Here is a 22,931-nt window from a genome sequence, read left to right as displayed (position 1 = left end):
AGTCATCAGATCTAAAATCCCTCATCGGAAGAGCCGAGTCCAAGGCCCCTCCCAGTTCCACCCCTTTGGTCAAGACCTCAGCTCCTTCTCCTCTCGAGGCGTCACCTGGCGATCACAGATCATATCTTGATGCAGGTTCCGTCCGGACTACGTCGCCGGAACCTTTCATGTTCGAATCGAACTATATCCTCGATTGCGATCATGTCAGGCCAGGACTGGACAGTTCGTATTACTATTCAATTGTTGACAATCACTGACTTCATTCATATCGTTTATAGTGACACAGGAGCAATATGACACGTCCAAAGATATTATCTTAGATCTCTTGGGATGGGGTATACCTCCTGAGTACCTTGTCGATTGTGGCTTGAGTCGGCAAATCGTCTTCTATGTTTTCACCGAGCTGAATTTGCGACTACCAAGCAACCTTGACACTGATGGGCTGATATCTTACCCAACGCCAGATATGGTATCTGCAGTACCTGCCTCGCCAGCCTATTCAACTCGCTCGTCTTCGTCTGCTATACATATTCCATCTTTGCGTAGTGATGTTGATGGCCAACATTCGCTTGACCAACGCCTCCTTGTCGAGAGAGGAGGTAATCTTGCCTCGTCGCCTACAAATCAATTGTCCCCCTCAGCGCAGCCTAGTCTTGCTTCACGGTTATCCCCAGCCCCAAATCCAAATCCGTCTCTGCATGATATCGAACAATCGCGGCGTCAAGAGTTGCTAGCTCGGAAGGCAGCCATCGCTTCCCGGAGACAAAAACAAGGTGATCGTTCAGGGGATCAGTCAACTTCTCGAGCTTCATCAAAGGACAAGGACGTTGACATGGAACAACATGTTCCTACAGAGACCGTAGAAGATTTTCTGAATAGCATAGGGCCTTCGTCTGACCTTGACAAGGATAACAGTACCACGCTTGCTGCTCGCTTTTCAAGTCCTGATGCTATGGATATTGACGAACCCATTCCTGGGCTTGTGACATCGGGAAGTGTAGACTTTACCACAAACCCTCATGAGCAAGTATCTGTGCAGTCTTCCCCTACGTTTTCGGGTGGCGCGGGGCCGTCACGTCTCAATATCCCTGAATCTAATAATGATCGTCCTCTTGCTTCTGCGGACTCGCATGGACCAACGCCACTTTCCACCAATTCGATCACGTCTACATTTTCGGTTAATTTACCGGAAATAAGTAGTGCGGTTGATACCACATCGGATACGGTTCTTTCAGAAGCGGTCATCAATTACGAGGGTAACCCGCCTCACCAAACACGTCGAGGGACAAAGCGTCCTGTGGCCGCAGATTTTGTTGATGACTTTGGTCCATCAAGATCTCATGCAGGCAGTAGTGGGAATGGATATATTAACGGCACACATCTCAATCCGGCCCTTCGCCGGAAGACAGGTAGTTTTGCGAGCGTGAGCGGCATGCGGCGTTGTGTTATCGACTTAAGTGATAGCGAGGATGATGGGGATAGGGAAGGTCGTAGAGAGTATGATGCAAGTGGTGATAATTGGGAACGCCGTACGGTATCACCGATGCCCTCGTCTCTAGCTTCGCGTCATCCGTCACGAATCAACGCCCTTTCTACTCCTCCCATGACATTTGGCGTAATTGGCAATGGTGCAGGTCGGACACCGCTTATCAACGTGGCTAGTTTGAGCACGTCAGCCATGACTGGAACAATGTCGCCTGCAGCGTTACTCGAGAAGGAACAGGAAATCAAGAAGATGCGCGAATTAATTGCGCAGCGGGAACAGAATAGACTGAAAAAGATGGCTGCTGTCTGTATTCATGAAATTGTGTCATAGTTGACATTTCTGACCAATGTGATTCGTGTAGATGTCTGGCAAATCGACACCCACTAGTCTAGCTATCTCGACGATGACAATCTCTTCAAACGATTCTATACCTGCTCCCATTAAGCAAGAAGAAGAAGTCAGTTCTTCATCCCCAGATATCAACGCATCGCCTAGCATGAGCACTGCGACCAAGGAGGTCTCAACTAACGCCACAGGCTCCGGAAAGTCGGCAGTATCCCCTGTAGAAGATATGGTCATACGAGACGTTCCTGGTTCGTACTGGTCATACCTTTTCCTTTACGCTCTTCCCTTTCTTCGGTTTTTACCCACACTTTGTCTTTATGTGATAAGCTGTCGGGATGGTTTTTCATTGTTTACCACTTGTGTCCCCTTTTTGACCATTCTGGTCACCACAAGCGCGCAGAAGCTTCCTCTTATATTCTCCCTGTTTGTCATACCTGGTGCCATAGATATCTATGAGGGTGTTCCTGTACCTTTGGCCCACTTCCGCGTTTTCTTCACTCCTGTTTGCTTCTTTTCTCATTGGCGGCCTCCGTCTTGCGTCATTCACCGATATCGTTACCTATACTAACTCAACGCCGGCCTTCAGATAGACCACCACCGGAGTCCGGCTCTTTTCTCCCAGAAAGGACCGACAACTCGACGAGCTCTCCCACCGCCGGGATGAGCAATGCGATTGGTAAAGATGGCAACAGCAATACAAATGGCATGTCTGCATCAGCGACACCCTCCGGTTCTCTCTCCCGGTTCTTCGCCAGTCCGACAACCGGCTGATAAACTCTTTTGCTTTTTTTCTTCGGATCTGGTTCTTCCTTCTGGTTTCGGTTCTCGTCATTCGGCGAATTTCAAAAAATTTTCGTTTTCTGTCGTTGTTTGCGGACGACTTCTCGACTTCTTCTAACGTGATGTGAATGTTGGAACGTTATTCGATTTTGTTTTTTGTTTTCGAATTTGTAGATGATGCTGATGCTGCACGAGCAGCTTGGACCTCAAGAGTGGTGGAAGGAGCTACTGGTGCACAAGGCGAGTACACCTTGTTACACGCTATTACTAGCGTTTGGTTTTATCCTACCTTTTTCGGTTTTAACACTTATTTGCCCTTTGCTACCGCCAATTTTGTGGTCATCTAGGGTTGACACTTGAAACATACTCAACACAAGCGGCAAGGACCTTTCTCTCCATTGTCTAGTGTCATTCTACTTCCTTCCTGACCTATTTTTTTTTGTTTATTTGTTTCTCTTCCATCCTCCTTTTGTCGTTCACAGGTCACTCATACTCAGCATCCCTTACATCCGTCAGCAGTACAAGGTCAGCAGGTTGACGCCGCCGATGAGGTCGGTGCATCGTCGGCGCAGGTGCGTATTCAACCGCAGATGGTTTTCTCCATATAGGTCCTATGGCCTTATTTATACATACTGACGACTTGGTTTTTCGGGGATATATAGATCTTTCATGTGTCACAGCGGAAAGAGCAAGAGTCTAACAGCAACTCAGCGATGGCCTTTACGACATATAGGTCACCTTTCACAGTGTATCCGCTACTGCTCTCGCAGTCGAGCTCTGCTATTTCGTCAGATGATCCTTCATCTCTACACAAGGACTTCTCATCGCAAGCAGGATTGGCGCAGTCAGAAAACTCTGAGTCTCATTCTCTTTCTTTGTATCATAGAATTAGTACTATTACACCTAGTGTACCTTCTCCATCATCTCAAGCCTCATCTTCCTCATCTACTTACTCTTCCTCTTCTTCTCATATATCACTTCCTCGCGTTTCTCTACCAGATTTCCAACAACTCAAGCAAGCCACGCTGCAGCTCGTTCTTTCACAACTCACCGCAGGCGATACTAGTCGACGCGTCTGTCAATACGAGGTGCCCGGCGGTGGAGTGTGCCGCGACCAGACATGCGAGGATGTGCATCTCAGTCGGATCGCAGGCAGCAGTGTAGGCACTATGGCTATCGACGTGGAACCAACTGGTACGTCGCAGTGTTGTTTCAGTGCGAATTGGCTCATGCGATGCTTATTGCGTGTTTTTTTCACTTGTGCTTATCATACGCATCACCATCCATTCACCTTCCCGTTTCTTACTATTCTCATTGGTTATTCTTATATTTCTCGCTTTTTTATAGATTTCGACACAGCGACATATGTGCATGATGGACTGCCGCCTATTTGGCGGGCACGGTGCAACACAAAGGACATTGAAAACGCTCTTGATGCGGTGCGGCGTCGCGGCAGCATGAAGGGATTTGAGGCGCGCGTCCGAGAGGCGTTGGTCCTCCTTGGAATACCAGTGTCAAGCGGGACACCGACTGCGACCTGACCAGGCAAGCGTACATGCAACAGAGGCACATTTATGGCCGACAGTAGACCGCAAGCAAGTGGAAACCTGGAGATCTCTGTGGCCAAGGGGTCAGACAACTGTCTGACTTGAGCCAGTAAAAATGAATGGCGAAATGATGCATTCGAATGGCAAAACCAGGGGAAAGGACAAGAGCGCGATGCGCCACGGAAGCAGGGCGAGCCTGCTTCTGAGGAGGACGAGATGTAGACATGTGTGATTGCTGTTGATAAGACATGTTGTATGAAATCTGCGGGTTTGTTGATTCATGACATTGCTTGACGTGGCGATGGATCGGATGGCAGTGCGAGTGGATTTGAAATAAGAATAATTATGGCGAGAGTAAATTAAAGAGCTTGGCGGTGCCGTAAAAGGAGTTAGCAGATGCTGAGTCAACGTGCGATGTGCTAGCTTGATTAGGGTGGGGTGACGGTTGCCTAATGCGGGCAGGCACGGGGTGATTGTTGCCATATTTAAATTGGGGAGTGGGGCGAGCGTGGGAAAGAAGGAGGCTGCGGACAACAGACGCGGGCCCAGTCGCCGGGGAGGGTGTGCCTGGGCCGGAGATCGAAGAGGGCGAGTCGGCTGGAGCTGCGGCAGGGGAACTCCGCTCCAAAAGAGGAAATTTATAGATAAACAGCGACACACAGACCTGTGTCTTTTTTTGATCGCCTTCCCCCCCAAAAGAGAGAGTGGAAAACTCACTCCCCTCCAAAACGGACATCGTCCACCCATTCACCCTCCTTCCAACTAAAGCGATTCCTTTTCTGGACGTCGTCCGCATCGACGCTCGACCACTTCTCCTCATCGTCCACAACGTCCTCGACGCCCTCCCGCCCCTTCTCCTCATCGTCTTCCTTATCGCACAGGGCCCCTCCCCCTCTATGGCCTTTCGCCGTCCCTCCTCTGGCACATCCAACTCCCCCTCGTATCCTTATTCCAACACCGCGGCGCACCATAGCCAGCAACCTTCCCTTTCTGGTCAATCGCTCCAGGACGACCCCGCCTCATCCTCACCCACCATGCGCAAGCGCCAGCGTACAGACATGACAAACCCCGCAGCCCCAGACCCGCAACAGCCCAACCAGCTCGCCCCGCCTCCGCCACAACAACAACACCACCCACAGCCAGGTGTCCAGCCAGCCGTCCCCGAAGACGGCTTCATCAACGATCACGATGCTGTAGAGAGTGGTGGCGACGAGGACGAGGATGAGGACAAGCCAAAGTCGGACAAGAAGGCTGGCAGGCGAAAGATCAAGATCGAGTTTATTCAGGATAAATCGAGACGTCATATAACATTCTCCAAAAGGAAAGCTGGTAAGCTGTCCTTCTCCTCGCAGACTCGATTCTTGCTCAATTTCATCATTTATCTTCTCACAGGCATCATGAAAAAGGTATACCAGCTCGTCCCACTTCAGTGCCTTGCTTATATAACGTCCTTTACAGGCCTACGAACTGTCAACCCTTACTGGCACTCAGGTCTTACTCTTAGTAGTATCAGAAACCGGTCTCGTCTATACCTTTACCACCGCAAAGCTTCAGCCCCTCGTAACCCAACCAGAGGGCAAAAATCTTATCCAAGCATGTCTCAATGCTCCTCACGGTTCCCTTCCTTCCTCACTGCCCGTCGGTGCGCCTCTTGGTCGCGCATCGGGACCCATGTCGATGCCTGGTCCTGGACCAACCAATAACCTCCCTGGAGGTTTATCTATCTCAGGTGGGCCCGTAGGTGGCCCGCCTGGTGGTACGAAGGAGGACGAGGACGGCGACGAAGCCACACACGGTCGTGGTGCAGCCAGTGCAGGCGATAAGCGTCGTCGTCGACCATCCACAGCTGGAGGGTCCGTCGGCAGTCCCGTCCTAAGTGGACGTGCACCTGGCCCTGGCTCTCCTCATTCTGCGAGCAGCACAATACCACCGCCCCTCTCCATCCCACCGCCATCACAACACCAGCAGCAACACCCACAGTCGCAAGCCCCGCCTCCCCCACAGATCTCTCTCGGTTCGCCGACGAGTCCCCAGCAGCAGCATACACAGGTACCACAATCGCCACAGTACACGTCGCCGACGAGCGCATATACGACGCACCAGCACCACCCTGGTCATGCACCACATCATGCTCAAGGTGCGGGACATGCCGGCAGTCCGACAGACGCAGGTCTATATGGCGGACATATGATGCCTCCCCCTGGCGCCTATTCGTATCCTGGGCCTGGTGGCCCTGGTGCACAAAGTGGACAACAGTTGGGTGGACTTGCTGCCGCCGCCGCCCAGCATGGTCATTGGACGACTGGTCCGCCTCAGGTGGGCCAGGGCGGGCATTATGGCAGAAGATGAAGGACGTGAGGCGGTTTGACTACCTTTTTGACATCGGTTCCTGTCATCAGATGAACACTCGTCTGTGATACATGCTTTGTCCCGCGTTTTTTGGGCAGTGTTTTTCTTGTTTCCTCCAAGGGTGTTTTCAAGATGGGACGCCGCGCCCCCATCTTTTCTCGTAGTCGCTTATGCTTTTTTTCTCTTTTCTGTCTCTTCTTTCTTTGACTACCAAATCTGGCTGTTTTGTACATTACTCTCATCAATACCGCCTCCCTTTCTCTTTCCTTCTCAATATCATTCGTCACCAAATCCAACAATACGACGAATTCAACAACAGTTTATGCATATTTGCTACGCTTACTGTGTGTTACTGCTCTACGCTCCCTTATCGTGCTTGCGTTCAAGTTTCTTGTTCAGCTTTCCGCGTCTATCTACCTCCTCCTGTAAGAGCTTTGTACGCCAACAGTCTTGCCTTGCTGTCTTGATTTTTCCTCTACCTCCAATGTGGCACCGTTACCAGGTGCAATCGGAGCCATTCATCGTGTTATCGTTAAATTTCTCTACTTTCTGATACTGTAGTTGTAAATTCGCTCAAAATATTCCAGGGCTACCAGATGATCCTGTCAACAATGATTGATGGAAACAACATATAATTTGTGATGAGATATGTTAGATATACATCCGATTATCACGTAAATTTCGTATAAATGAAAAGTGAATGTGGAAGGCGAGAATACAAACATGTCGAGAAAAGAGAAGAGGGTTCAATGGAGTTAATGACAATGTGAGAAGACAAGACAAAAGAGAACAATGGAGATCTGCACATGCACAATGTATTGACGACGCGAAGACGCGACGCGACGCGTGTAATGTCACGATCGCGACGCGTAGACAAAAGAGGGAAAGGCGAGAAGGCGAGTCTCAAAACAGAAAACCAGTCCTTCATGGGAAGACAAACCCGTCACAGCTCAGCCCTGATCGAGGGCGGAAACAAAAACAGTAATAAGGAGAGACATGACGCAGCGCTGTGCCATCACACTAAAAGCGGCAGCGCCTCCATTTGGGTGAGGTTCGCATTGCAGCTCTGGCATCACCACTCGAGTCCTCGGTGATCAACGCAACCTGATCATGGGCAATCAGTGTTTGTATCTGAGGCAGTAATACCGACTCCACGGTGTATCATCGTATTTCACTACAGTCCTTCGGGTAGTAACCATCCTTGAGCACCCCACTTTTGAGTGAGTTGCATTGATGACTCTATCTAAACTTCCCCAACATAGAACACCAGATGCGCTTCGAGAAACGCCAGCAGGGAATGAAGGCAAGATGGGCGTCGCGGAGTCCAAAGAGCCGAACAATGCACAATGAGTCAGATGGCGAAATGTTTTCGAAGCTTCCATGATGCAGGGGCGAGTTAAGGTCCGACAGACAAGGGGAGTGCTCGAGCAGAGGACGTAAAACTATGCGAAGAGAATGCTTATAGGGTCTCCAAGATGAAGGGCGATCGTGTACGTGACGATGAAGTCCCAGCCTGTGCATCCTCGCCGTGGGATTCCAGCATGAAACGACGCCCCGGCTGCCCGATCAATCTTCATGCTACTGACTGATAAGGGCACGTATGCCGCAGGCCAGTCCCGAATAGGTCAGTGTAGCTCGTCCAACGACCTTCCGCTCTTTCTCCCCTCTGGCGCCGTAACAACCAGCCTCTTTTTCTACTTCGACTTCCATTCATAGCCCCTGTGGCGCCTATCACGCACAGATTAAACACCGTGTGGTTAATGGCGTCAGAATCTTTCCACCCTCGTGCTACCCGTGGCACATGCAATCAGAAGTTCATCCTATCCTTCCATATTCCAATCCATGAAGTAGAACTTTGGCCACACCTATACAGACAGACCTAGAGCGCAAATGAAAAATACAATGTACATTGCTTGATATTCTTGAACTCATTCTTCAAGCCTTCCACGCTACAAAGACACGCATCGAGCGGCTGAGACGAGTTGAAGGATGAGGTGTTGAATTTGACTTCAAACGATCGGACTGAGACTGGTTTTGAAGCGGCGAAGTGGGCGAGAAGCTGGGATGATCCTTATCGCGGATGGTATCTCGAGTGTCTGGCGTAGGAGCCTGGGCTAAGTCAGGAACAACGGGAAGCGTCGAGGTGGAGGCCGCCACAGCTACGTCAACGGCAACGCTAGGGGACTTGTAATCCTGACTGACATGCTCTTGCTCTCGCTGGCGGTTTTGAGTTTGATTACGATCCTTGTGGCCCCGGTCTTGCAGCTGGCATTCACTATCGGCCCATTTTTTGCACGCGGCATCAAAGTTCTGTCTTTCCTGCGGTATCGGACCCGGTACAGCACTCCACTTGAACCGGTCTTCCAGCACAGATCCCAAGGCCATGTGATTTCTCATATCCCTAAATTCCGATAGGTGCCATTAGCAGCAATCAAAACAACGCGAAACATAGGAGAAACATAAATAGAACCAAGCACCCCGGTGACAGAGGCCTGCCGTAACATGCGTATCCACTGTCAGCGATGAGGGCGCAGGATCACAGTCCTAATCAACCCAGAAGCCAGTCCAGGCCAATTCAACCAAAGGGACGCCCATAGAAGAGGTAAAGGGACTACCTCGCTGGGACACATAGAGGAGCAGAGGATACTCACATCTCAAACTGGATAAGGAGATCATCAAAGTCGGACCTTGTCATCCCCGCGATAGCAGCTTTGATCGGATCTTGACCGCCGGTATCCGTTTTGGATACACCATCGCCCCCTGTGGCACCCAACCCTTGCGCCCGTTGAGAAGTCACGGATCCAGACCTTAGATGCTCTTGATAATCAACTATCCATTCCCACATCGCCTCCGCACATGCTAGGATCTCCTTTACTCGCATCATCAAGTGAAGATTAAGCGACCGTAGATCGACCTCGAGCATCGCATTAGGCAGGCGGCTTTTGAATGAGCCTAGTGAAGGAGGGGTACTGAACAAACTTGAGGCAGTGTGAACAGAAGTTGGGCTCCCCGGTGGCTGTATATTTGTTTCGTCACAAGCATCGTAATCCTTAGCATAGGCGTTAAGATGAACCATATCTTGATTAGCTGTGTGATTGAAAGTAGCCCTCCACGAGGGCGAAAAGGCCGTGAATCTTGTTACATCTAAGGATGCGTAGGGCGAGACGCCTTGTAAAAGACCCTGCAAGGAAATTGTTTTAGTTGGAGGCCCAGGGTTTCTGCTGTAAAACAAATTTTCGCTGAAAGTGATCCCCTCATTTACGCCACCTTGCTGTGAGGAGCCATCGCCTGGAGGAGGGAACGTAAAGACTATCGGCGGATGGGTACGTACATCTATCAAAGAATCAAAATGTTATCAGTGTCAAGAAAACATAACCTGCTTTGCGAACTACCCCGCGACTCCATAGCGCCGACTCAGGAACACCCCTTCCATTGGGATATAATATCCGAAACAGGAACCAAAAAAATGTTTCAAACCCACCTTTAAACCAAGTCCCCACAGTGTTGGCCAATAAGCTTAGCGGAGCAAGATTCACAAATCGCTGCGCATGCATCTCTGTATATATTACCTCGAGCACTGTATGATCGCGCGGGTTGCGCGGCGGAGATTTCGCGCCTGTAGGCATAAATGACTTTACGCCAGTAGGTGTGGCAGAATTTGTACCAGTGGGAGTTGCACATTCCAAACTTGATGTTGAGCCTGGCAAATTGCTTGACGACGACGATCCAGCACCAGATGAAGACGACTCGGTCTCAACACTCCCGGTGATACCTCGACCAACATTATGAACAAACTCAGTTTCGACAAACCTGCTGGTGGATCCCGAGGCATTCACGAGACCACCTATGCGCCTTGCCCCGACAGCTTTTGCTGCTGTCCCATGATCTGGACCAGATATTGTCCTCTGGAGGAACAGCTTGGTGCCAAGGCTAGGAAGTTCGCTCCCTGGGGTAGAGGCCATGCTCGTGGGCATAGAACCGGCTGTCAGAGGTCTTCTGAGTTTCCTCCTCTTACCCCCCTCATTATCTCTTCCAGCGACTGCAGCATCCCGCTGTAACACTCGAAGTCTCTCCGCAATGTCGCCTCTTTCTCGCGTCCGTGGGTCACCCGTACCTCGCCGCTCCACATCGAATGTGCCAAGAACAGGGGAGTCAGGTGTCGAAGATAGTGAGTTTTTAGACTCTGAGGGTGCAAAAGAGGGTACTGGTGGTAGTGGAATATTGGGCGGGGGGCGCGGCTGCGGGTACCCATCAGGTGCGAGTACTACATTTCCTGGAGGAGGTGGAAGTGGGCACGAAGGTGGGGGTGGTGGGAGCGGATAGTCGGGAGGAGGTGATGCCAGTGGAAGATCATGCATTCGAAGACGAGGATGCGAGAGATCTGAAAGTGTCCTTGCGCGCGTGCGGATATTCTGACGAAACTTTAATGTGGATGGTATGGGAGAGTCGGGAGAATATGGATGTGACGTTGGAAGATGTGGTGTTGAATTATTGATGTCCGCATTTTGTTGGCCTTTCTCATTGACAAGTTCGCCCTCACTTCTCTCCCCAGTTCCCTCGCCGTAGCCAGTTTCGAGAGATTTATCAGAAGGTTTACCAGGGAATGACAAGTCTTCCTCAATAATCTGCGAAGAAAACGTTAGAATTTCTCTCGTGCGGTGAAATATTCATCCCAGTCTAATCCCAGAGATAGCACTCGCCTCCAATGCTCCACCGGGCTTCATTACACGAGAGATCTCCTCAAACAAATCATCCCATTTATCCTCCGGTACGCCCCTCGCAATTCTTTTGATGTGTCTGTAGAATTAATCCGTCAAAGTCGAATTCGGGCATGTGGAGGGAGGGGTATAATGGAAGAAATCTAACTTACACAAAATCAAACTCATCATTTGGGAATGGAAGACCTTCGAGGCTGCAATGATCAAGTATCAGTCATGTCAACGCCCACAAGCCAAGTCAGTAAACAAGCGAAATTCAGCCGAAGCACAATGCAGCCGCGGCACACATACAAGCGAGACGCAATTCCGTCCGCAACACCGTATGGCGAAGCGAAAGAAGTCCCGTCATCTGCGACGGATTAGACTTGGAGAAATAAACTGAGGAGTCTGATAGAAAGTTGCGCGGAGCTCAAGTCAACCGAGACTTGAAAGAAGCGAAAGGAAAAAGGCCCTGGAAAAAAAGGCCTTATTCCGCCTATCCACGTCCCCACCTCCACCTTCGTCTTCCTTTCCCCAACCCAACAGCTACCATCCACCGCATCAATCACTGAAGAACCCCACATAACGGCGTATATCATCAAGGTGGGATATGCCAGAACGACGGGCTCCATGTAGCGATGACGACCGCTGCTTTAGTCATTAAGCATCAAGGTAGCCAATCATAACCAATGCTGCACGAATGGAGAGAAGGGGGGAAGAGACCACCCGACAACACCGATATTATCGACAAGCATCAGCATCTGACCATGGCCAGGAGGTCGACTACCGACATCATCGGATGCGAGATCCAAGATACCTTGATGTGTTCCGGCAAAGAACACTTCAACGTGACAACCAATCAGTGGACATTATACGTCGTGCTCCGTCATGTACATTGATGGGAGTTTGATGGGCCGTACGCAGATATGATAACGGGGGGATGCGTGTAGCAGAAGACTACCCGGAGATGGGCGAGTAACACCACGAGAGCGAGTGCAAGATGAACAAGACGGGACAGAAGACTCACAAATTTGCTTGGATCCATTGGACCCTTCTCGCCAGTTCTGGTGAAGTCACGTGCATCAGATCGGGGTGAAGAGGAACTATGTCGAGACCTTCATTTTACTGAGTCGAAGATTCATCCCGCAATGAAAGAGGGGACTTACCGACAAAATGACATCTCTATAGATGATTTCGGTGGAGATCGGCACAAGTGCAGCGCGTCAAAAAGAAGGCGGGGAGGTAGCGTGATTTGTAGTGCAGGATACGGCGATGGCGACAGGTGAAAAATGAATGCGGGAAGAACAAGTTAGAGTCAGCTAGCAATCCCGTACAAGCAGGCACAAGGAAGAGAATGCCATGATGTTCTGAACAACCAATCAAGCCATACACCAGCACACATGGCACGCATATATACTCTTATTCGCATCAAAAGTTTGAAGGCTCGTAGCGCACCAACCTCCCCCCGCCCCTGTGCAAAAGCCGCGAATTTTACAAACGTCTTCGGCCACCAAATGCTATGCGCCAGATCATTTTCTGCGCGACGGCAGATGGTCGACACGAAAAACGCAAGAGAGCAACGAATAATGGGTGTATATGATATAAAGCACGAACGAAAACCCACCTTCCATGTAGTTGCGCATTCAAGAATCCAAGTGCCCGTTCCGCAACCAATATCGAGGCTGACGAGTCGCAAAAGAGTGGAAGGCGTCCGGAGAGTATTCAGAGCGCGATAATTCCGATTTGGAATGGTGGTAGGTAACACGCGTCGAGTTTGGAGAAAGGTAGTGTAGCGAAGAGCAAAGAATCGTAATGCGCGAAAATCGGATTGACGAACATGAAGAAAACGTCAGTATCCTCGGATAACATTGTAGGAGGCTGGGAAAAACGATAGAAAATGGCATAAGAAAGTGAAGATCTCGTTCTGCTCGAGAGAGAGCATCTCATGCGTGAATCGATTTTATACTTTCTCGCGTATGCTGATCATCCACACAAAGATTTGACCTACTCGTGTAACAGAACGGCACCACTCCAACAATCGCATTCACGAGATATCGTATAACAAATCAAAGTCAAAATGAAGAACAACAAAGACTCACACTTTCGTAGGGGCCTCTTCGAAGACATGCCATGTTACACTTCCACACGTTTGTTTGCACCAAAGGGTTTCCCAAACATCCCTGTTTCACAACAGTGTCAGTGTGAATTGATGATGATGCGTTGATATAGGAAAATGACAAGAAAAATATCAATTGTGATACAGGGTTAGCGTTTATGTAGAGCCAGTTTTTCCGCTGGTGCGGAGAGGTGCATGTCACGCGACCTGAAATAGACTCCCCGGATCCATATACATTCGTATCTTACAAGTAAACTTCACGCAAACCACTACTTTCAACTCGCTAATTAGCAAAGGACAGGAAACTTACAAGTCGATGACGCCCCGCTCATAGCTCCTTGGATAGGGAACCTCGCGAGTAACGTGGGGATGATGTCTCCTTCTAGAGTTGTCAAGGCCGCCATGTACGTCAAGACTTGCCAGCACATCGGAAGTACTGCGGGTAGTGGCATCTGTGCTATTTCTGGCTGGACTATCAGCTGGGAGTGTGGTTGTATGCGAGGTGATAGATCTTTTGGACCGGTTAGACACGCGTTCTGTGCTTTGTTTTCTCTGGAGCCCGAACGCTCCGCCCGTAGCGCTCGCCGGACCAGGATGACCCTTGTAGACGAATTGTGCAGCGCGTGCTGCTACCGCTGCTTGTAATTCTGCGAGTATAGCACGTTCAGTCGTGTTGAACTTTGAATCTTGAGAAGGGATAGAGGGTGAATGGGTTGTAGGATCTGACGTTTGGGTTGAAGTTGATTGGCGCGTAGAGGTGCGCGTGGAGATAGAAGGACGGGTGGATTGAGATAAGTTTGTCGCGGCAGATGTCGAACGAGGGCGGGAAGATGACTCGGGTTGACGAGACACAAACGAAGGATCAGGCATCACAGATGGAGGGATAACAGATGAGCCGATAGCGACACCAGCAACTGTTTGTACAGACTGATGAGCCTTGTGCGATTTCGCAAGAGGGTGAGCTGGTGGTGGTGGTGGCTGAGAATGAGAGAACGAGACGGAAGGAGAGCCGCGAGGAGAACCACCAGGGGTAGGGAGCAAAGACGCTGAACGTGATTTACTATTCGTGCTCCGTCGCCTCTGGATAAACTGGAAAACGTGATAAGAGGCAAGAAAAGTAAGACCACGTGGAACACACATACGGGTATCGACTTGGGTGGACCGTCAGAATGATTGGTGGTATTGAAGCTATACGTCCGCTTCAGCCTCTCTGGATTTCTTGGCGGACGCGGGGGAACAGACCCTTCGCATTCAGACTGGGATATGGTCGGGAATGCAGTCGGTGCTTCGGAGTGCGGCGATAGTATTTGAGGGGTGGGTGAGCGTCGGCGGGAGCGCGAGAAAGGGGACCTCCTTTTTGCCGATGTTGGCGAGGATGTTGGCGACGTTGTGAAGGATTTCATGGTCGTGATTAGGGGGGTTGTGGCATGACCTCGAAGACGTGGTTTATCGCTGTCAGTGGGTGCATCAGACGGTGGTGGTTTGGGCTTCACACGGGAGCGAGGAGGTGTCGACGACGAGCGGAGGCTGAGGGGATACGGGCTCAACATCGTGCTCGACGGCGACGACGACGTCGAGAAGGACAATTACGATGATGACAGCGACAAACACAGTGACTAGACAGCGACTGGGAGAGAAAAGAGAAGAAGAAAAGCTAAAGGGACTACCGAATCTGGGGTAGGGCACAGCCACCTGAAATTCTCTGTATTCGATCAGGTACGTTATCCGCAGTCACCACCACCGCGTGATTCCGACAGTGGCGTTCCTCTATCAATTCAGGTCTGCCATACAACGAAATAGCAATAACATCCCTATCAACAGTCAATATAGCCCTCGTCCACTCCACTGCTGCACTACCACACACATGCTTTCTACAACACCCTCTCCCAATACAGCCTCTTTCGCTCAAGCAGTGATTAAAGACCTAGATTAAAAGCCCACGCTGTCATTTCATCAGGAAGGGAATATCCATGCTATCACGTACAATAGACCATACTATAATGATTAGAAAATCGCTAATATTCCTATCAGTCCTTTCGACCTGTCAATCGCCATCTCATGAATCATTATATCACCACCGCGAGGCAACGTCTTCGACTACTGTTGAGATTCCATCTTCGCCTGGACGATGTTGCTTTCCTAGCAAAGTAGGCACTCGGAAATCAGTTGGTAGTCGCACGAGCGACACTCGCTTCGCTGCCCGAGTCTTGTTCCACTCTTCAGCTAGCTCTGTCTGCGAGTCGCGACCTCCTTGATCAACCAGTGTTGCTGGGTCACTGCTTGTTCGACCAATCATGCGTCCAGACATGTTCAACTCGCCGTGTCCAATCGAACTACAACCTCCTTCGGTCACGGGAGAGTCCGTTTCGTGAGATGCGTTCAAAAAGTGCAACGCTGCCATGTCCTCAACAGATGATGACCAGTCAAGTCCAAGATCTAAAGCGGAATCTAGTGAATTACACATAGACGACTCCGTTTTTGATTGATCGGGTGTATCTGGGGATGGTGCGGCCGAGGATTCTCCTACGGTCACATCTTGGGCGTCAAAACTCATCCTTAGTACATTCTGTGCACTAGAGCTCTGCAGAGTCTCCGTTGCAGCTTGAAGAGCCAAGGTTTTCGTCCGATGGAAAGTCCTTTCTTCCTCAGCCAGATCATTAAGAAGGACATTGCGATGGCAAATGAGTCGCGCCATATCAAGTCGCAGCTGCATGACTTTCTTCGAGGTGTTCTGAACCGCATCTTGCAATCGATCACGAGTAGCCTTCTGGAATGGTGTCATGATACCCACATTACGAACGAACCGCATGTTGGTGTCAAGCTGTGATATCTTGGTAGTCAACTGGGTTTCCAAATCCTCCACTTTGGGTCGAATCAATTGAGATCGAGATGATCCTCGTGACGTGTCACCATCTGGCGTAGAGGCAGGAGAATTCACGGAAAATTCAGAGTTGGGACGAGATCCTGATTCCGGTACAATATGCGGTTCGCCCGAGTACCAGTAACCAGCCGCGAGCTCAGCCTTGACTTGATCAAAGGTGGCCTTAAACTGATAGGCCCCTTCAATCCCAGGATCAACAGGGATCTCCAGGTCTACATCCTGTCGGCCACTCATCATCGTGACTCTGCGACTCTGCATCGATCTCCATGGCTCCTCCACATTATTAGGCGAAGACATATCCGTGGAGTCGTTCAGGGCACGTTGGCCAAAGGAGTGAACTTTAGGCTGAGCTTGATGGTTTTGACGTTGTATGTCATGAAGATGGGAATTGGCCGCGGCAACTCCCGTCAATTCGACATCTTTCCCTGACATGCCCAACGAACGCATTCTCACGCCAGTCGACCTGAAGGTACTGGCATAATTAATGCGAGATATCCATTCATTGAGCTCTTTCTCATCCGACGTTTGGAATAAGATATGTCGACCATCTGCCAAGACGAGGCGGAACGCGTTCACATGCTGCAACGAAGACTACTGAGTCCCAAAATCTTGATCAAAGAATAACACGACATACCTTTGTGTAACTCTTATCATACACCGCAACAGCGTCTTTAATTGAGAAGAGCTCATCAGGCCTAAAGATTGAAGTCTGAGGGTATGGAACTCGGTTCCCAACGTTAGTGGTCCGAGAAAGCAATGCAGCTGCCCAATTCGTATCGCGAAATAGGAGGAGTTGAGATTTAGTAAGTATCACACTGAACGGTTTCCATTTGCGATTCGAAACCTTCTTTCCGCCTTCAAGGATTTCATCCTTACGATTAAGTAGCCCGACCTTGGTGACTTTAAGTGTCCAAACTTGACCCGTCGAGGGTGGGATCTCTGGAAGAGCTCCAACACCGGCTAGCATAGGACTAGGCATGCCCGCAACATTCAGGCCGAAAAATGCAGATGGAAGACGGTTATTGTCAACGATGCCCATTTCGATCACGATAGCGTGTGTAAAGGCATGCAATAACTCTTCTCCATTCAAGGGACCAGTAGTTCCTTGATGTGAATATGGATTCTCTGCGGGTACCAAAGCTTCGACATTGACGCGAAGAGGACCGAGGAGATTCTAGAAATATGAAGATTTAGTAAAGCCGTGACTCGACTTGAAAAAAGTTTCATAGCGTACACGGGTTATAAGATAATAAGGATCGATCTTTGCCCTACCGAACAAAGTAGTCGTAGTCCCACCCGAAGGAAGCGGACTGGGAGGCTGCGTGCCTGCAGCCGAGAATACCCGCGGAGTAGCTCCTTCAAGCATCGGGCCTTGATGGTTGTTTGCGTCTAATGCATCCTCTATAAAGATGAATGGCGCGAACACAATGTTATCATAAAAACACTGTAAGACAAAAGGTTAATTAGACGCTTGTCACGAATCCTGTATACTCACATCTAGGACTTCAGGAGGAACGCCCGGAAGCGATGTATTTTTGATATAATCAGCTTTGGACATTTTCCGCTTGTTAAGTTTATTGAACGCATCCGTATGCAACATAATTAAGCTGAAAGCAAGAATGTATGGGTGGTCTGTAATTGATGTCCTGTCAGCTTAAATTTTTCATCTGCAGTGGAAGAGAATGTAGCAGACCATCACTGGTAAACAGATCTGGGTTGCATCGCAGGTATCTCTTTGCAAAAGCTTCAATGACTCTATCAATTTGCTGCGTCTCTCGAGGTAATGTCACGTCCATCAGCAATTTGCGGACAGCCACGTCAAGAGGATCTCCCAAAAAGCTGAATTGATCCATGTATAACTTCAAGGAATCCATATAAAAAGAATCACCACTGCAATAATGAAAATAACCATTGATGAGTACCTATAAAGTGATCTGATACATAAACAAGAACGCTCACCTCGACGCAAGTATCCCTGCCACTTCAGCTTTGCTGATCAACGCAAGGAGTTTATGTAGATAGGCATCTGGCGATTCTTCCCCCAATTTTGGTTTGGGGATCTCTATTGGCGGTTTGACGGGTACTTGCCGAGGTGAGGTTGATATAGGCGACGCAGAAAATGTATTATCGAAAAACCCAGTCGTTTTTGTCCTCGGAGGTGGCGTTGAAGCAAGGATATTTACAGACAAGCGATGCAGAAGAGGCGGGTTCGTGAGAGAGCGAGGTCGATTACGTGGATCGTGAGGTAGAGATGAGAGAATAGATGAAGGAGGGGCGACGTTTTTCTGCGGACGAGAAGTTTCCGAGGAACCAGGTTGAAAAACCGAGTGGGTACGACTGCGTGACGAAGGGCCTGCCGTAGCCGGACGCTGCTCGAAGGAAGAAGGAGCACGCAAAGATGAACCCGCACCCGCAGTAGAAGGTCGTTTATTTGTACGAGGTGAATGTGGAGACGAGGGATCTGCGGTTGCTGGGCGATGACGAGGAGGTGGTCGAGCTGAGGCATTTGCTATTGGTAACTCCGGAACAGGACCATTGGATGAAGATAAAACAGGTTTCCTTCCCTTCTCTGAATGACGTCTGGACAAACTTGAAGGTGTACGCATGCCTTGGTTTTGTAATGAGGCGGACGACGGGAATTCGATGTCCATCGGAGACGTGGTTCGGACCATAGGTAGAGCGGAAAGATCAGGTGGGACAAGACGATGCTTGACTGACCCTGGAGAAGATTCAACCTTCTTGCCTGACCAGAAAGAAGGTCTACGAAAGAGACTCCTTGAGTTGGTATGCGGCGCATTCTGGGTATTCGCATCAGACGCAAAGGAGACGCCACGGGTTCCAGTTATTTGTCCGAACTCGGACATATATGGAGTGTCACGGATGTCGGCTGATCTTATAGAATGACAACTTTTGCTATGCCGCAGATCAGGCTTCGAGTCTCGAGACTGAGAAAATGGCGTCAGGGGCGCGACCTGAGCTGTGTGAACTTCTTGGACAGATGAAACAGAAGCACGAGGTATAACGGGAGGCACTCCTACTTGAAGAGCGGTATGTGCGAGGACAGTTGTGGAACGAGGGGGGGAAGGTAAGGAAAGGTCTACTTTAGAGGACTGGTGTGAGGTGACGCGAGGATAAGGAGAGCATGGGATGGGAGGTCCTGAGATAACTTGGTCATCGAGGGTGTTTCCCACTCTCTTGTCCAGCTTCGCGATAGAATGTCCATTTGAAAGGCTGGGTGCACTATTTGACGGTGTAGGAGGCAGATCTTTTTGCAGCACAGGATTGCTGAGAAGTGTGTGAGAAGTAAGTTCTGGGTCGAGAGTTCGAGGACCCTCCGATATTCTGCGAACAGGAAAGGCAGCTGGAAGTACGCGTTTTCGCCAGAGAGGCAATGAGAAAAAGTGGGAGTTTGGCTGGGTGGAGGTGGGAGGAATATCTCTGGTGGGGGATGCAGAATCAGGAAAGGGGACGTAAGATGGACTGTCTCTGCCAATGTGGGCAGGGGGAGGACGAGAGGAGTCTGAACGTCGAGCCTCAACGCTGGAGAGACTCTTTCCGCCCAAGCCAAGAATACCAACCATTCGCCAGGAGGATCGCCAGGGTGCAGAAGAAACAAGAGATATCGAAACTGAAGACTGTTTCCTCACAGATAGGGTAATAGGACAGAATAAGGACAAGCCTGGGGCTGCTTGTCGTTGGTGTGAACTGAACCTCGGCCACACTCTTCAGCCACGGTAACCCGTTTGGCGGGAACGAGTTGGCGCCGAAATATGTCGGCTGACTAATCCATATAGCCTCGTTCCTAGCCAGGCCCATTGACTGCGGTTGGTGGTGCCACTTTAGCTTGAATATTGCAGCCACTGGTACCACTCTCTGACAAGGGCCCAGTGATAACCAAAATATTGACCTACAGCATCACACGTACACCGTGCTTTCTCATCTCCCTTAGTCTCCCATCTCTCCCTCGACCAAAACTTCTCTACAGCAGTAGGTATGACGACTGGGAGCAATATCATATACACCAAATCTGTGCCACCAAAAAGATAGCACTGCTTCGTGTGCTGAACTGGAATATTATTAATATTGTGCAAGTTTGAGAAACGCGTAAACGCCGAGCATCATCAAGTCGCCAGTCGCCAGTTTGACCACCGGCATGTCTGCTTACTTTCTATCACCAGACATGTATACAGTCGCTCTCAGCCTCTTCCTAGGCGTTACACTCTCTTTTATCCTTGCAAGGAATCTGGTGAGAAGGATGGCAAAGATGCCAATGCCGCCTGGTCCTCGACCTTGGCCTATAGTGGGAAACATGTTCAGCATCAGCCCAAACGAACCTTGGGTCACTTACATGCAATGGGGGAAAATTTATGGTGCGTCTGCCAACTAGTTCACTTTAGTTGTATCTCAAATATCACTTCACCAGGCGATCTCGTCCACTGTCGTGTTCTGACTCGGGACATCATTATCTTAAACTCAGAGAGATTAACAAAAGCTCTCCTCGAGCGGCGTTCGTACAACTATTCAGACAGACCACAGCACATTAGCAACCATCTGTATGTAAACCATCCACATATTCCAACAGAGGATCGCACCCATGTCTTTCAATTGTAGCTTTGGATGGGGCTTCAATTCGCTATTCCTCGCATACGGTGATGAATGGCGATTACACAGACGCTTGTTTCATCAAGCCTTCAGAGCAGAAGCATCTCTCACCTATCGGCCTATGCAGCTCTCCAAAGTTCATCAGATGCTACTAAACTTGTTCGAAACACCAGAAGACTATAGTGAACACATGCAGACGTGAGGGCCATTGGCAAGCGCAAAAACAAGCAAAATGCGTTCTTACAGTAGCAATGCTGACAATGCCATGGACTAGGTGTTCGACAGCGATCATCATGGCAGCGACTTATGGTTATGACCCATCCCCAAGACATGATCCTTTAGTGACAATTGTGGAACGTAGTGTGGACATGATTGTCAAGGCATTGCGGCCCGAGGTAGCTTCCATCCTCGACGCACTACCATTTCGTGAGCACATGTTTCACGCGACATACCTTCACCATGAAGTTGACACGACCTTGCAGTACGCCATCTTCCTTCATGGTTCCCTGGGGCGGGTTTCCAGCGCGATGCTATCGAATGTCGAAAAGTCACTGCGGAAATGGTGGAGCTTCCCTTCAAATATACGAAGAGCAGCCTCGTACGGATTTTTAATCTTGATTAATTAATGGTTCTCTGAATAAGACGCAGACTGCAGGTACAGCGGCACCCTCCATGGTTTCTGATATACTTAGCCGAGAAAAAGAGGACGATTCTCACGAACTTGCACTCAAGCACGCTTCTGCTACTGCGTATGGTGGTAAGTAATACCAATATTCTCCTGCTTACATTGTCTTATTTACCGTTCGTCTACAGCCGCGTCAGAATCCGTGAGTTGCATTTAGTCACGTCAGTAGTTCTTTCCATGAAAGGCAAAAACTAGTCAGCATCGACCTTTCAAGTTTTTGTCCTCGCGATGTTCGAACATCCCGAGATTCAAAGGAAGGCTCAGGAAGAAATCGACTTGGTAGTGGGTCGAGACAGACTTCCAGATTTTAGTGATAGACCATCATTACCTTATGTTGAAGCACTCGTTCGGGAGACTCTTAGATGGTTCCCTGTAGTGCCTCTGGGTAAGTGTCGTCCTGTGGATTTTCAACTGCTTAATCATAATCGAGCAGGTCTTCCTCATGCTACCACGGAGAGCGACATATTTGAAGGTTACTATATACCCAAAGGTGTGTAACAAATTCAATTTTAATCTCGATGTGGTCAAATTAATGTCAGGATAGGAGCATTGGTAATCGCAAACATATGGTGCCCATGTTCTTACGAATACCACATCACTTGACCCTTATTATTTTGTTTAATAATGCAGGGCTATCACACACAACGAAGACAAATACCCCAACCCATCTGAGTTCAGACCTGAACGGTTCTTTCTACCTGATGGCAAGCTCAACGACGATACCATGGGCGTCATCTTCGGGTTTGGCAGAAGGAACTGCGTAGGTCGGTATGTCGCTGACGCATCGATCTGGGCGGGGATTGTCTCCATGCTAGCTGTCTTTAGCATCAGAAAAGCGAAAGATGAGCTGGGTAGAGATATAGAAGTCGAGCCGGAATGGTCGACTGGATTAGCTATGTAAGCCGTTTTAAGATTTCTATCGTGGACTCGTACCTGATTTCCTGGTAATAATAACAGCCGTCCGCGTCCGTTCAAATGCTGCATCGAGCCAAGATATCCAGAGCTGGACTCTGAAAGGCTGACCCAGATGATCCAAACCTTTTGCTAAATTGTAGGTCTCGCAATGTAGCAGTGGAGTCATTGTCGCCAGTAAGCGTCGTGTATTTAAGGAAAAGGTAAAATACGGAGTGTACAAATGCTTTATAAGATTATTATTCTTATAATATATCGCCAAGTATACCATAAACTAGTACATTGCTACATCTGAAGCTAGAGACAAGTTACCATACTACCCAAGAGCCTCCTACCTCTTAATTAGGGCATTCAACGAGCATAATCTATTGATACTAGGATCGAGACTGGGACGAGATATAGTCCATATAAGCTTAGGTATGCTCTCGACAATAGTGTAAACCTGGGCCCCTTATGAAGTGTGGGCGTTCTTCCGAAAATCCAATGGTGCAAGGCACGATGAGATCCTTGCTGTAGTAGGGTAGTGTACGC

At 49.4% G+C, this 22,931-nt stretch overlaps 7 protein-coding genes across 7 annotated transcripts; 4 read left to right on the top strand and 3 right to left on the bottom strand.

Moving 5' to 3' along the window:
• Positions 1–1,553: 1,553 nt before the first annotated feature.
• On the top strand, positions 1,554–2,502 carry SERLADRAFT_470286 (uncharacterized protein; the record flags this gene model as incomplete). The annotated part of the gene is made up of 3 exons (XM_007319568.1): positions 1,554–1,789; positions 1,848–2,079; positions 2,418–2,502. Coding segments are annotated over 3 exons (501 nt in total), but the record flags the coding sequence as incomplete, so codon positions are not given.
• SERLADRAFT_470280 (uncharacterized protein) lies at positions 2,486–4,546 on the top strand (the record flags this gene model as incomplete). Its single annotated transcript, XM_007319567.1, has 5 exons — positions 2,486–2,851; positions 2,959–2,990; positions 3,094–3,183; positions 3,274–3,805; positions 3,959–4,546. 5 exons carry the CDS (start codon positions 2,740–2,742, stop codon positions 4,150–4,152), a joined length of 960 nt encoding a protein of 319 aa, XP_007319629.1.
• A 2,577-nt stretch (positions 4,547–7,123) lies between these two features.
• SERLADRAFT_470276 (uncharacterized protein) lies at positions 7,124–10,069 on the bottom strand (the record flags this gene model as incomplete). Its single annotated transcript, XM_007319566.1, has 3 exons — positions 7,124–8,908; positions 9,159–9,840; positions 9,989–10,069. The coding sequence occupies 3 exons, from the start codon at positions 10,059–10,061 to the stop codon at positions 8,443–8,445; spliced, it is 1,221 nt and encodes a 406-aa protein (XP_007319628.1).
• Positions 10,070–10,614: 545 nt separating this feature from the next.
• Positions 10,615–11,102, top strand: SERLADRAFT_470272 (uncharacterized protein; the record flags this gene model as incomplete). The annotated part of the gene is made up of 1 exon (XM_007319565.1): positions 10,615–11,102. A coding segment is annotated over one exon (216 nt), but the record flags the coding sequence as incomplete, so codon positions are not given.
• Positions 11,075–13,400, bottom strand: SERLADRAFT_470266 (uncharacterized protein; the record flags this gene model as incomplete). The annotated part of the gene is made up of 5 exons (XM_007319564.1): positions 11,075–11,119; positions 11,208–11,304; positions 11,378–11,419; positions 12,232–12,319; positions 13,304–13,400. Coding segments are annotated over 5 exons (300 nt in total), but the record flags the coding sequence as incomplete, so codon positions are not given.
• Positions 13,401–13,471: 71 nt separating this feature from the next.
• On the bottom strand, positions 13,472–18,536 carry SERLADRAFT_356614 (uncharacterized protein; the record flags this gene model as incomplete). Its single annotated transcript, XM_007319563.1, has 8 exons — positions 13,472–15,036; positions 15,100–15,244; positions 15,305–16,780; positions 16,836–17,375; positions 17,436–17,645; positions 17,697–17,833; positions 17,895–18,091; positions 18,161–18,536. 5 exons carry the CDS (start codon positions 18,073–18,075, stop codon positions 15,392–15,394), a joined length of 2,457 nt encoding a protein of 818 aa, XP_007319625.1.
• Positions 18,537–20,443: 1,907 nt separating this feature from the next.
• SERLADRAFT_416169 (uncharacterized protein) lies at positions 20,444–22,690 on the top strand (the record flags this gene model as incomplete). The annotated part of the gene is made up of 12 exons (XM_007319562.1): positions 20,444–20,571; positions 20,625–20,754; positions 20,813–21,001; positions 21,078–21,229; positions 21,286–21,401; positions 21,452–21,560; positions 21,617–21,630; positions 21,684–21,873; positions 21,922–21,978; positions 22,033–22,057; positions 22,119–22,385; positions 22,446–22,690. 12 exons carry the CDS (start codon positions 20,457–20,459, stop codon positions 22,534–22,536), a joined length of 1,455 nt encoding a protein of 484 aa, XP_007319624.1.
• Positions 22,691–22,931: the final 241 nt, after the last annotated feature.

The sequence above is a fragment of the Serpula lacrymans genome (assembly GCF_000218685.1).
Source record: "Serpula lacrymans var. lacrymans S7.9 unplaced genomic scaffold SERLAscaffold_8, whole genome shotgun sequence".
Classification (NCBI taxonomy): domain Eukaryota; kingdom Fungi; phylum Basidiomycota; class Agaricomycetes; order Boletales; family Serpulaceae; genus Serpula; species Serpula lacrymans.
Note: the sequence above shows the minus strand (reverse complement) of the source record. Positions and strands in the feature narration are given on the sequence as shown.